The following is a 14,563-nucleotide window of genomic DNA, read 5'->3' as shown; positions in this document are numbered from 1 at the left end:
AAAAATTTCTTCACCACAAGGGTTGTCAAGCACTGGAACAGGCTGCCCAGGGAAGCGGTGGCGCCGCCATCCCTGGGAGTATTTAAAAGACATGTAGAAGTGGTGATTCCTGAGGTGGTTTAGTGGTGGACTTGGCAGTGCTAGGTTAATGGTTGGACTTGATGATCTTAGAATCATAGAATCATTAGGTTGGAAGAGTCCTCTAAGATCGAGTCCAACCATCAACCTAACACCACCATGCCCACCAAACTAGGTCCACACTCATGCAGCTTAAAACTGAGCTTCACTCACTGGTTGTATTAAGAGAACAGTAACTTAGGACTAGATGGAGTGACCTTCACATATCCCAAGGTCAACATTTAATGAGCTGTTTCCAAAACCGTCTGTAACTGAGAGTTTTTGTAGACTTGCAGTTTCACATGGAGCTCACCAATAACTGGCAGCAGACAGACTCCAATTCCAGCCTTGGCATTCACTGCCTGGCTTTGGGAAAGCCCCTTTGACTCTCTGTGCCCTTGTCTGTTGCACCTCAACTACGCCACCTTCACAAGGGATTCCTTCTCCACACGGCTGCTGCGGAGCCAGGTGCCACGGCTTGCTCAAGCGCCATGAAGTCTCTAGACTAAAGGAGTGACAAAAGAGTCATCTAGATTACTGGGCTGACGATTTTTTTTTTATTGCAAATGTACACATTACACTACTGATAATGCACAGAAATTTAAAAAGCTGTCGTTTGCTAAATTTTCATGATTACAAAACTTCACGAAATTTGTTACAACTAAAAAAAACCCACCTTCAGGAGTATATAAATAGAATTTTGAGCATAAATAACAGTAACAAAATAAACAGATGTATGTATTCAATAAATTAATTATAAATATTGCATTGGCAATGAAGTGCTAGGTCAGAAGAACACCAGTATTTCCAGTAGAGCTTTTTTTGGTATAGAGATCTCTATTATAAATGAACCTTTGGAAATGAGTAAAATCCCTGAACTCTTTTCTCACACTGCTTTTTCTTTCTTTTTTTTTTTTTTTTTTTTTCTTTTGGTTTCACCTTCGTTATTCCTTCGCCAAATTGTTACAACGGGAGAACAGAAATGAAGCTATCAGACATCCGTGTTTTGGCCAGGAGGTACTCACTCATAAGCCCTTCCTGCAGGAAGAATGGTGTGCCTGACCCGGTTCTGTGGCATTTAAGTCACTAAATGTCTCTTCACTGATTCCCACAGATGCAGAATCAAGCCTGGAAGGGGCTTGAAAGAATTGCTGATGGTTAAAGGTTAAACATGAAATCCTGTTTTGCGATTGATTTGACCTATACATCACCCATTTTGAGTCCTTCTCTCCCTTTGCTAATGACATGCATGCTTATATACAACAGAACCTTGATTTAAACACTAATTTGAACTGCTCATTCCCTACCTGATGAACATAAATGGTAGTTCTGTGCACTCTTCCAACCACACACTGAATTCTCACTAATGCTAATGAGAACTCTCTGCTGGATGATGCTGATGCCACAGTGAACATAAATTAGCCTTTAAAAGAAATCAAAGATCCAGTTTTCCAAAGTACCCTTTAGCAGTTACGGAACAAAGAAATTTTTCCCTTTCTTCCCTTATTTCCTAAAGGAAGAAAAAGCACAACATACAAGCAGAATTGGTTTTTCAGTGGCATGCTTTCAACAGAAAGTTTTCCCAGAACGTTGTCAGCAGCTTTTCAAGAAACAGCGTTAACTCTAGTTCGCGTAACCACATTTGCTAGGTTTTCCTTAATCCTGTTTTGCTCCAAATGTTTGTCTTTAAGGCCTCTGAAGAGGACAAGGTTTTCTGCATTTGCTGCTATGAGCAGAAATAACAGGTGAACATACGTGGTAATGAAGTTAATGTAGAAAAATTATAATTATTTTATCATCACCGTGGTAATGGAGGAACTGATGAAACTGCTAAGCTTTTCCTATTCAATCCTTCTTTTCCAAATAAAACTATGGATAGGCAACTCTTTAGACTATAGAACAGCCTCTGGGCACTCATCTCTTATAGGTACAACACATGGCAAGGAAAAGGCTGGGTCCATACTGAAATATACAAAAAAAGTTCGAAATACACTACATGAAAAGCTAAAAAACCTGCAGTATTCTGCAATTTTTCTTTAAAAACATGTGTGTGTGTGTATGATCAAAGTCATTTCTGAAAGCTGGGGCTCTTTACTGGTGACAGTTTGGAGGTGATGCCAAAAGGGTCCATGCTGTCCGTTTCAAGAGGCGAGGAGTACCCCTCTGGTTCAAAGGCCTGGCTGTAATCACCATATTCACCAAAGTCTGTTGACTCCATAGGCACAGTGTTGATCATAGGTAAGAAGTGAGACAGCGGAAGAAAATCTTTTCCTTTGAACTGTTGTCTTTGCTTGGCACTACTCAAAGACACCGATATTCCGTATTTTTTTGATTTATATACGTTGTAGCCATCTGGACGAATCTCCTCTTCAAAGGAACAATCCTCAGTGGAATACCTGAGCTGAGGAGCAAGGAGTAATGAAAATTACAAATACACCCACCAGACTCATTGTATTCAACCACGACATAAACCTGTGATGTGACCAGCCCTTCTCCCTCTGCTGTCAGCGGGGGTGTCGCTCCGGCTGGCCGCGGGTGCCCCGATTCGGGGCACCTTGCAGACCCTGCTGCCAAATCCATGCTGGTGAGCTGCTGCTGCTGCCTCTCTGCCTGGCTGCGGTGGGGATGCAGGTGGGATCCAGCGCTCTGGTGACTGTTCTTTCAGTGATGGGCCACAGCCACCAAGATGAAGTGCCCTGAGGTGGTCAGGCAGTCGGACTAGATGCTTGTTGTAGGTCCCTTCCAACTGAAATATCCTGTCCTATCCTATCCTATCCTGTCCTGTCCTACTATAACTCCCCACTTAGGCATTTTGGGTTATGAGGCCGTTAAAAGACCTAACGCAGAACTCCTGAAGTTAATGCACATCCATCACATTAAATAAGCTTTGAATCCTGGATGTGTACTTCCCACAGCTACCACACTTATCCTGTCCTAGGCACAGGGAAAAACAACCTCAGATGGCAGTGCTCATTTAGATAAACTATGCTTAGTTGCTGACAGTACTTAACTGCAGTCATGAGACCTAATCCAACAATCCTCAGGTATAAAACTCTGGCTGTGTTAGAGATTTGCCTGTGTAAGGGCTTCAGGATCAAGTTTGTAGAAAGGCAGCGCTGCCAAAGGCAGCACTTAGGCAAACACGGCCAATCAGTGAAACAATACTAGAAAGGTAATTGCCTGGTTTTTACTCAGCATTTACTGAAATTGCAAAGGAGCAGTTAACACAGTGTTATTTTCTCATCCCGCATTAGTTAGAACAGTCAAATTAATACCAGTGCAAGTTACAATTTTGTGTAGAAGAACGTATTTTCTTACGTATGAATTTGTAGAATTACGTTTGTGATATATAGTATAGTATATCAGGAGTTGCATCACCAGGTCAGACCTTTCCAGAGCCTTACACAAGCACTGTATTTCTTACAACTCCGGTGCTATTTCAGGCTCAGCCACCACAGGTGATTGAACTCACGGTCAATAAAAGACAATTGCTCATTATGTCTCAGTCTGCAGTGATAAAAGTGTCCTTACATGAATGTTCTGCCTGTCTGAATAGAGAGCATATTTGATACTCTTCAGTCCTTTCTCAAACACGCTTGATAATACGGAGTACAACTAAATACATGCATTTGGGTGTCTTCTAAAAGCACTTTTTAAACTAATGAAGTAATTTAAAAATAAAACACATTTTTTCCAAATAAAACCAGGCAATATTTATTCTTCTACATACATTGTATCTCATAAAAATACGTGTGTGCGATACAAATTGTTAACTGTCCTTATTTCTATGAGTGCTCAGCCTCACTAACAAGGATGATGAAATAAAAAAGCTTCTTGAGCAAGCCTGCATTACAAATAACAGTTATTGATTGCACCCCCCATGTCTCACCTATATCATTCCCTCTTCGTTTCACTGGGATTATCTCAGTGTGTTTTTCTAAATGAGTACCAAACACTTTTTAAGTATTTCCAGATTATTTTTTCACAGGAGGAATTTTTAGTTTGTCTGTACATTAAGCAGTTACGTGATTTCCTCTAAACTACAGACTACAGCACACTGCACGTTCAAAAACCAACCCTAGTCATCAGTTTTCCGGCGTTAAAAAAGGGCATGTTTCAGGAGTGCAAGTCGTTGCCCAGCTCAGTCCCCAGACACCGTGTTTGCCCTTTCGTTCCACTCCTGAGCGTAGCGCTGATAAGGCAGAATCGCCTGCAGAGCTGCCAGGTCTGTTAGCAGAGAGGTGACAGCAGGTGCCCATAACACACGGATGCCATGGCATGGCTACATGACATTGTATTTTCAGAAGAAAACCCACTGCAATTAACACTATACACCAACAAACCCAGTCTCAGTTAAGGCACATGCATATGCCTTCAAAATGGTGTTACATGAAACCTGTTTTAAAATTCTATGACCGCTAAAGTCCAGCCAGCAGCTCCGATGGGAGCAGGATCCAGGCTCTGCTTGGTCTTCATTGATCATTTTGCTTTGGATATACATTAAAACATTAAGCTAATAATAGACCTACCACATTGTCTGAATCTATGCACCTTATCATGGCATCAATTGATTCTAGCCCAGAAAAGCAAGGAAATTCAGAAAGAAAAGCTTAATGCTATGTTACATACGCGTTTCAAAACATCACTGCATCAGTATTGCTCTTATTGAAGATACTGGGAGTTTGACAACAGGCCAAGTCTTTGCCCGACTGAAATCAGCAGAAGTTTTGCCAAAGTAATCAGAGTCAAGCTCTATCTTTACTATGGCATAATAAAAAGCCATCACTCTGTGAAACTCAGGCTCCTGTAAAGCACTTACACACAGACTGAATCTGAATCTTACCTTCAAATTCTAGAGTTGGCAACTTACTCATGCGGCTTAAAAAACAAGTTTTTATGGCTGGCAATGACTAGCTGATATGCTGACATACCCAGGGAAAAAGCGTGACCTAACAAAGTGGTGTCAGCAGGTCACTCAACTCCTCAGCCTCTTGAAGTCCCACAGGTGTGCTGCTATTGCAGGTCAGAAGTGAGACACTGGAGAGGAGTCATGCTGCCCCTCGAAATCCTGTTTCTGTTTGGTACTACCTCAGCGATGGCAGCCCCGTGTTTCGGGGGCTTGTACGCCTGGCAGCCGTCTGGCTGCACCTCCTTCCCAAGGAGTAATCTTGGGTGTTTTTTCAGAATAGCTGACCTGAACAGTGAGAAGTTATTCAGAATCCATGGTGTGACAACCTATTTCTGCAGCAGAAACGCAGCCACCCACCGATGGAGCTTTATAAACACAAACGCGATTTTGCCCTGACTGTATATTTTGGCAGCGGACACGCAATACCTAACTTTACATTCTAAATGATGTCCCTTGCTGAATTTTAACAATCCTGACGGCCTTTCAGCAGTAACAGTGGCAAGAATCACCGGTCCTATAGAGAAAAGCGGACCCGAAGGCTTTGTTAACCCCTTACCAACCACGGCGATTAAAAAACACCAACCCATGCCCAGCCCTTTGGTCTCGCCTGCCGCTTCAGCGCGGCGGACGGGCTGGAAACCTCCCTGGGGAAAGACGAGCCCGGGGCAGAACCGCCGGGACCGGGCACCGGGGTGGGCGCATCTCACCTGCCCGTGCAGCCGCCCCGCCTCGTCCATGCAGAGGTACCGGGAGCTCCGCACGCCCTTGATGGCCACGGTGCGCACCGCCACGGCGCGGATCTCCAGCAGACCTGCGGGGGGGGGGGGGGGGGCAGAGGGAAAAGCGGCGTTAATTCCGCGGCCCCGTCGCATCCCATCCCTTCTCCGGCACCGCCGACCCCCGGTACTCACTCTGCGGGCTCTGGCTACCGGCGGCGTCCACCCGGCCGTCGCCGCCGATGCGCAGGAAGCAGCTGAAGAGCCCGTGCTTGCTGGCGGTGTAGAGGTGCCGCAGCCGGATCGGTTCCCCCCACCCGTAGTTAACGTGCGGACCGGCGTCGGGCAACGGCAGCGACACGGCGGCAGCGGCGGCGGCGAGACCCAGGAGCGCCAGGGCGGCGGGGGGCGGCCCCATGCCGCGGGAGGGGAGCGGAACGGCGCGGAGGGGCGCGGAGGGGAGCGGAGCGGAGGGCGGGCGCTGGTTGCGCTGGCGGCGCCGCGGGGATGTAGCGCGGGCCGAGTCAGCCCCCCGGCCTTTTATAGCTCGCCCTTATCAGCCCGATCGATTCGGCCGCATCCAGCTCCAATATAGAGCCCATTTCATAGCGGGAATTGGTCGGGTCGGTCACTCCCCCCGAAAATATTGATCGGGTGACATCATTTCGCAGGGGACACCCTGAAGTCTCTCCCTCCCCATCCGCACCTCCAAGCTCCCCCCACCCCCCGACCTCTTCGAGCCTCCGGCCGCGCCTCTCCCCGTCGGGCCGGGGCCAGACCCCCGCGGTCCAGGTTTGCCCCCCCCCGAGGGGCCGGGCCGGGCCGGGCCGGGCGGCGCTGCGGGTCCATCAGCCCCCGATGTGAGGAGCGGGAAGGGGCCCGGGGGTGGGCGTGTGGAAGCCCCAACCCACCCAGCGGCCGGGCGGAGGAGGGGGACCGGCCCGGGGGGAGGCTGCCCTCGCCCCCCGCCGCAGCTCGGCTCCTGCCTCCGCGCTCGCCCGCCCTTTATTTTCCCTTTTCCGCAAGAAAAGAGCTGTGCCTTCGGGGAATGCTTTTTGAAACCTGAGGTCACCTCCCAGGGCAGGGGGCGAACCGCCGCGGCGGGGGGCTCTGGGTGAGCGGTACCTCCGGGTCCCGTTACCGGCAGCCGGCGGGGCGGCCCGGTACGGCCCGGTACGACCCTTGCACGGCCCGGTACGGCGCTGCTCCCGGGCTTTATTGCCGCCCAGCCATCCCTGGCTGTGTCACTAGATGGAGCCTGGCACCTGGGATGCGGGCTGGGATGCCTCCGGCGAGCTCTATCCTGGGGAGGGGGGGCTCTCCCCGTCCTGTCCGTCCCCCTTTGTACAAAGAGATTGGGGGGGGGGGGGGGGGGGGGGGGAAGTGTGTGTAGTACAGCTGCACTGCCCCCAGCCAACGGCCCGATCTGAGCATCAAACTGATTTTTTTTTTTTTTTTTTTCCTGGCCTGTGAGTGGGCTTTTTCCACGCGGGGTCCCCCCCGGGAGCTCAGGCAGCGGGTGCAGCAGGAGAGATGGGAAGAAGCAGACACGCACGTTGTGGTTTGTCGCATGCTTTTTGCACCTTAGGGGCACTTGAGAGGATTGCTGCTGACTTTTCTGCTGTCCATCCAAACTGAGCGTTAAAGGAATTTTCTCGGATCTCAAGAGAGAAAATGGGTAATTTCATAAAGGGAGAAAATCCTTCCTCACAGGACACATTAAATAACGATTAAGCGAAACGTAACCCCATGCCCCCAGCAACTTCTCTGAAACAACAAAGTTCCCATCAACTTCAAATACTGGTTTTATATTTCGCTACCTATTTACGTTCATCCTTTTCTCTTTACACTTGCATTTCCCTCCTGTGAACCCACAAATAACTTTTCCTTATGAGCAATCTTAGCTCAGTGAGGTTGCGCACAGAGAAAGGTCATACAAAAGCACAGTCTTGTGGGATGGTGGCCTGCAATTGTATAAATGCTTACACTTATTACCATGTGTAGCTTATGGTAATGAAATTAATCATGTAATCAATCAATGTTTGAATAATCAGGGTCGTGCACCACAATCTCCCTGGAGCAAGGGATTGTATGTCACCAACAATTTCAAAAGCAACTACTGATTTTGAGTGGGTTTGGATTTTTATTGATGGCCAGCTTGAGACCCAAAAAGGAGCCCGATTCTCTCTGTGCAGTTGATGAATAATTAATAAAAATCAGGACAACTTCGCTTTCAGGTGTCTCCTGCTGCATTCTCCAAATCATGAGTTAGTTTGAGAAATTCTGGCCTTTCAAACATCGCAGCATTTCACAATATTATAAACCCAGTAAATAATGCTAAGGCATCCGAGACTCTAATTTTTTTTCCTCTACAGAATTCTGCAATGTTATTACATGACTGCTACAAAGGCAGTTCACTGCCCTGCAACCCTGGGCCCCACAGCAGTTGTGCATGTAACTCATCCTGGCTACATATGCATTCTTCAAGGCATTGAGCACCCACCACACAGAGGTTATGGTCTGAAATGAATCTGGAAGACTTTTTTAGTTCATTTTGTTCAGCATCTCGGTGAATAGAAGCTATTTTATTATTCCTATTTCTGCTATACTACAGTGTGAATAATATTCATGATCATAAGTATTTATTTCCTTCATCAAGAAGTCAAACTTCCTTCAAGTGGTAAGGAATTGATGCTTGCAACTTGTTGATTCATTTTGAGAGCATTATTATTCCCTTGTGATTACCAAAAATTGAGGCAGAAAGGGCAAATCATTTGCACAAAATGAGATTTCAAATCAGTGAAAATCTGGCTATAAATGAGAATTTCCTAACAATTGATAGAGAGCATTTAAAAATTATTTCCATTGTTACTGCTGTGATATTACTTGGGCTGATGTTTAAAGGTTCATACCTAATAAAATGAAAATGAAACACTTAACTATTTTTTTTGGAATGGCCTCTCTTGTTATAGGAAGCTTTCAATCTAAATCATTTGTCCAAGTTCCTCTGTAGTCAGTGACAGAGGTAAGTGCTTCCAAGTACTTATCTGGTCTGGGTAGTACCAATCCTATCTCGAAACAGCTGTTGAAGAGACATGTGTTAAATAATCTCTGGAAGTGCCTATTTCTTTACTGGCTCTGGAAAAGAAGCCCAGATGATTACCTCAGATTAAGTACTTTATTTCTAGCTAGCACTAAATGAGCCAATGACTCTCACTGTTTTCGAAATACAAGAGTTGTAACACGTGATTTTCATTTCAGTTCCTATCTGTGCCACTGAACTTCACCATTTATTGGCATGTTTTTACCGAAGTTCAATAGAAAGACACATGTCTTTGCATGTTCCTACAAATGTGTTTCCAGAAAGATTTATCTGCAGAACAAATGTATTACAGAGTAAATCACACCATCACTTCTAGTGCTGGACTTGCTCCATATATAAACAGAGCCTGCAGCAAGGAAATCTGGTGGTGTAGGACTTTTTGCTTTTATGAGGATAGGGGGAAAAAAACAAAACAAAACAAAGTAGGAGGAAAGTCTTGCAGAACAAAAATACCTCTTGTCTAAATAGTACACAACTGCAAAAGCAAATGTCACCTGTTGTAATGAATCATTTATTTCCACCACACTTTTCAATGTCCCAGCGTAATTTCTGCAGAACAAGAACTTCAGCTTTCTGTAACATTGAAGCTGAACTGAATGTGTTTTGGAAGACCATAACTACCTATACTTAAAAATCAGACACTGACATCTTGGAACATGTCAAAAAAATAAAAGAGGGCTTGTGCCTCACTGGGCAATAACATCGCTGGAACTAGCTGAAATGAAACAAGGAAGGTGGCCACAAATAACGATCAGAAATAGGGCACGAAGCCACCCATGAGTAGAAGGTGTTCATAGCAGGCTACCTTGTGGTGGAGATCGATGGAAAAATTACATAGGTGAGTCACTCAAGACCGAGTGAGGGTCAAAATGTGATGAACTAGAAGAGACATCTGCTCAATGGTAGAATAACTTCAGAATATCATGGTGAAAACTTTGGATAGATATGTCATTGCAGAAAGAGGAAAATTGTACAGAAACTTTAAAGACTTTCTCCTTCCTTTGGGGTATCTTTGGGATGTCCCACAAATTTAGGAGTAGGCATTACATGAATATGTTACAGTATTACCTTTGAGAAGAGATTTGTATGTTCTTTTCCACTTTTTTCTGAAGTTGGAAGTGAGAGAGTTACAGAGGCTGTAAATACTCTGAGGGAAGTAAGGCCCCAAGCAGAGCTAGAGATGGTAACGCTAATTCTTTTGGCTTCTGATTTCTGTTGTAGTTCCTGCACGTCATCCCAGGAGTGACAGCAAAAGGAAAGCCTTTATTTTCCCCGTGGCACAGGGCCAGCAGAACAGTCCAGTCTCTTCTCTTGCTTCTAGTAGAAAAGAGTATGTCAGGCAAATGAGGGAAGGCTGAACAGAAGACACAGTGCACTGACATGTGGTTATTTGAGCATGGGTTGTTCTATAAAGAGCCTTATCAGCAGAGCACAAATTAAAAAACCTGCCTAAGAAGGAGAGGTTACTCCACCATATGTCAAGGACTGCTCTGCTTCCCAGCTGCTTCTGCAATCCAAGAGGCATAAAGGTGACAATATTTCTTCCTGGGCTGTGAATGAGTGCAGAACTGAGATTCCACAGCTCCCGCTGCGTGCGCCCACTGACAGGATGTCATACGATGGGATGAGCATTCATGGAGTCTCTCCCCAGATAATAATGTAGTATAATAGTCCCCAATGAATTAGTAGAATCCAAATGCATCAGATACTTAAAGATTCTTCAAATGATCAACTTCTGGAGGGGTTCCTCTTCTAAAACTGCCCTGCTAAAGAAGGTTAACGCTCTGGAGGTTGCTGCCACTGTAATTTGTAGTTGCATGTGTTATTGCTGGTTCTTTCCGATGAACACAGCCAGACAACTAATTACAAATATCTCTCACCATTCTGCTATCTAATGCTTTCTTAACTATTGCTATCAGTCAATGCATTCCTGAGAGCAATACTTAGCCTGGAATTGGCTGGAAGCTTTTACAGTCAAATGATACCTTCTGTTTAAGTCTACTTTAAAGCTCACAGAAGTCCTGTCAGCTTCTGATTTTTTCATTGCTGTAAGTTATTATTTCACACTTTGGAAATACTTAATCCACCCCATTTTTTCTGTGTGCTATGAAATCCTTCGTAATTCTGGTATAGAAGAAACTGTATCGATTTTCTGGGAACGTATTCAGTACAGTAGCTCTCCAGCACCTTATTTACACTAAATCAACTAAAGTTAATTTTTGATTATGCTTTGAGTGAACCTGTATCCTGCAGCAGAAATGAATAATTGCAAGTTTCTTTGCCAGTAGGTTATATTTTCATTTCTAGCTTGACCTAGGGAGTAATGCCCCTGGACTTTGTTTATGCAATGTGGTTGTGAAAACCATGAGGAAAACTTTTTCAGAAAAGTGTAATTCTAAATCACCAGCTTCTTAGTCAAAAGCAGTATCTATGGAGCATTTACCTGTACTCTTGTCAGTGGCTGTATAATGTTGCCTTTACGACGAGTTGCAACTCCATTGGAAATGTTTCCTTTAATAAACAGAGAATGGTCCATAGAAGAAGATACACCACAAAGAAAAGGAAACAGATTCTCTACCAAAGTTTTGCTTCAAACTCACAAGGGTGCATACTTAGAGCCGTGGTCCTGTTCAAATACGTCCAAAGCCCTGGAGAGCCAATTAATCAGGTGATCCTACTCAGTCTAATAGAGTGACGATTCCCACAAAATCAGTCCTAAAGAGCATAGCAGGAAGGTAGGATGTGCAAGGGCTTCAGCAACGAGACCAGTACAGGCACACTAAACCAAACCTGACCCTGGAGCAATTTCACTGAGTCATCACCTGGGATAAATTTGTTCCATGAAGGTCTAACTTCATTTCGCTGGAGGTGCAAAATTTTTTTCTTTGTTAACAAGGGCACTGACCCAGGGGCTCTCAGGTGGTGACTTTTTGGAAGTCAGAAGTAAGAAGGAGGATAAAAGTGGTTTAGCCATGACTGTCTCTTTGGTGAGGCACTGAATCCTCCCTTTCACTTGAAGACAGACCCGCTATGTATCTCCTATATAACTCCACTTAAAAGCAGAGGCTTTCTCGTAAGCACCTCTGGTAATAATCCTGACTTGTAAAATTGATACCACAAAGTCTTTTAGTCATGAAGATGATAATAAATTACATCACTAATAGTATTTCGTAGGCTTATGGTCATCTAAATGGTATTTTAGCTACAACCAGTTAGGCTTGACTGAGAACCGATGGGAGAATTGTTATGGCTCATGCGATGTTGAGGCTCAGACTACCCTACAGTCATCCCTGATGGCCCACAAAGGTAAGATGCCTTTGAGTCGTTCATCCGAGGCTTTTCAGCATGTAAAATTTATACACTGCAGACGTCTTGGGAGGATGGTCCCACACCACTGAGTCATAGCATCAGTGGAACAAACATATATGTAAGCAGTTGTGCTAACAAAAAGCTGTGTTTCCTCGTAGCTACTGTCAGCTCAAACTGCTAGCTAGGCTTGCCTTCACGCTTTCTTAGGGAAGGCTTGAGGGGTCTGAACTGCTGCAGAGCAAGAAACCTCCATTCTTTGTTTGCTGTTAAATCACCACTGTATTCTGTTAAAAGTTGTGGAAGGTTTCTATCACAGCACGGTTTGATGAAGCTGGCACTGCTTTTTTTTCTATGAGAATCCTACACTTGCCAATATATATGTAAGATCTGCAGACACTTGGCACAGTGAGTCTCTTGGAGTACAGAGGTGAAGTGCCTGTCTTCATATTGTCCCTATAACAGGTTAGTTCCATATTGCACTGTCCCATTAAGACTGAAGGATATCAAAGGTAGGAATTAGATGTGTCTGGGGAACATCTGCTTATATGCCATTGTAGACAGCTGTTGGGGCTTGGGATCTGGGCTTCAAATGCTTGACAAAGATCAAATAAAAAGGAGTGTGAGGTCTGTGCTTAACACAATACAACAATTTACCTGGAATAAAAGAAGTAGAAAGGGAGTTAAGGAAGCCAGCTAAGACTCACAGTTTTCTTGCTGCCTATTATTTCATGTTACACTCCACTGCTTATCATTACTAGGAGTTGCAAGTCGCCAACAGAACTGGATAAACTGTTAGAGAGATGTAAATGATTAGTGAATGCAGGTGAACGTTGAGTCCAAGTGTCACTTCAGTTCACAAGTGCTTATTCACCCACTGTCATCACTTTTGATTATCATGATACTGCAGGAAGGAACGTTGCAGAAATAATGAAACTCTTTATGAAAGAGCTCTGAAGAAATGTAAACTCAAAAAAGTACAAAGTTTCCTAATGGCATCATTTAAGGCTGTTAAGAACATTTTGCACACAGCCATATCCTCGACTTCTGGAAAGCAAAGTGATTCAGCTCAATCAGTAGAAGTCCATCTTTCACCCCAGCCCATATCCTGGGCCTAAAACCATGGAAAAATATCTCAGAAGAAATAAAGTTCTTGTTCAAGTCCCTCAAAATCTCTTTAGTAGACAGAGTTAGTTTATCTGGATTTTAAAAAGTGTGATATTATCTTCCCTCCCTCTTCACAAGACACCCAGATTCAATCTTTAATGTAGGTGATGGTCACGTAGAAAGTTTTTACAATGTCTTTGCTCAAGAGGAAAGTGATGAAGATTATTAATAACTGTTCTTCCACTTGGAGGACAGAGGAAATAATTTTCTACCGAAAGGAAACCTATACCACAGCCATGCAGTAGCTGCACAATCTACCATGAATCAGGGAAACTGAGTAACTTTCTCTGATGTTCCTTGTTGCAGCTTCTTAACTAGTCACATTTGCTACCACGAAACATGGCTGTGGGACATTTGGGGTCAAGAATTGAAGGGCAAAGGTCACTGAAGCATCCTGCCAACGTAGCTAAAATTGACCTTTAGTTGACAAAGCAGAAGTAACATGGGATCCAAAAGAATGGTATTCAAATAGCCAGCCCATCCAAAACATTGCGTTTGGATTGATCCTAATCAGCCATAATTTCCTAGTTTAATGGCCAATTAAAAGGCCATTTGAAAGTAAGAGAAGCAGAACAAATCAGCATGGAAAGAGCCTGGATGGTCTTTAGAAAGTAATTCAAGTTTACTTAGGTTTTACACATCTGACTAGTGAGAAAACGAGTGGGTAATGGATGTCTTACTCCAAAGGTAATTCAGATTCATTAAATAACTTGTTTCAGTATGAGATAATATCTGAAGCATCACTGAAAAGTGAAATGAAATACCTGCATTAAACAAAAGGATTTATCTGTCTAAACATCACGGCAAATATTAAATGGCATGCAAAATCCCCCACTATCTGGCTATCGCGTATGTTATATACCTTGACTTGGTGTAAGAAGTAGAGTTAAACTCAGTATTTCTTTTATGTGTATTTACAATTGTGATCAGACATACAATGGTCAGAAGGCTCCTAATTTACTATCTTTAAATCCCAACTGTTTTTATGTTCAACGCATCTTAAATTTTTTTTATTTTCCTGGAAACGAAATTCCTTAAACGTTATGGACCAAAAATGGGAGCCACATTGCCTCTGGTTCTTTCATGGCTGGAAGTACCAGGAAGATCCTTGCATGATGGGAGACAGGGACACCTCAGTTCTTGAAGTGCATAAAACAGACCAAAGGATAAAAAAGTGGAGTTGTGATGCTTCTTTCATATGGATTGGTCTCTTGTTCATATACTCTTGAATATGTATCTAATGAT

The 14,563-nt window shown here is 44.1% G+C and overlaps 1 protein-coding gene across 1 annotated transcript; it reads right to left on the bottom strand.

Annotated features, from left to right (window-relative positions):
• Positions 1-2,185: 2,185 nt before the first annotated feature.
• FGF19 (fibroblast growth factor 19) lies at positions 2,186-6,302 on the bottom strand. The gene is made up of 3 exons (XM_086472349.1): positions 5,938-6,302; positions 5,734-5,837; positions 2,186-2,518 (listed from the first exon to the last, which is right to left on the bottom strand). Exons 1-3 carry the CDS (start codon positions 6,158-6,160, stop codon positions 2,186-2,188), a joined length of 660 nt encoding a protein of 219 aa, XP_086328475.1. The 5' UTR covers positions 6,161-6,302.
• Between the last annotated feature and the right edge of the window lie 8,261 nt (positions 6,303-14,563).

Source organism: Leptosomus discolor, chromosome 12 (genome assembly GCF_034619465.1).
Source record: "Leptosomus discolor isolate bLepDis1 chromosome 12, bLepDis1.hap2, whole genome shotgun sequence".
NCBI classification, from domain to species: Eukaryota; Metazoa; Chordata; class Aves; order Leptosomiformes; family Leptosomidae; genus Leptosomus; species Leptosomus discolor.
Note: the sequence above shows the minus strand (reverse complement) of the source record. Positions and strands in the feature narration are given on the sequence as shown.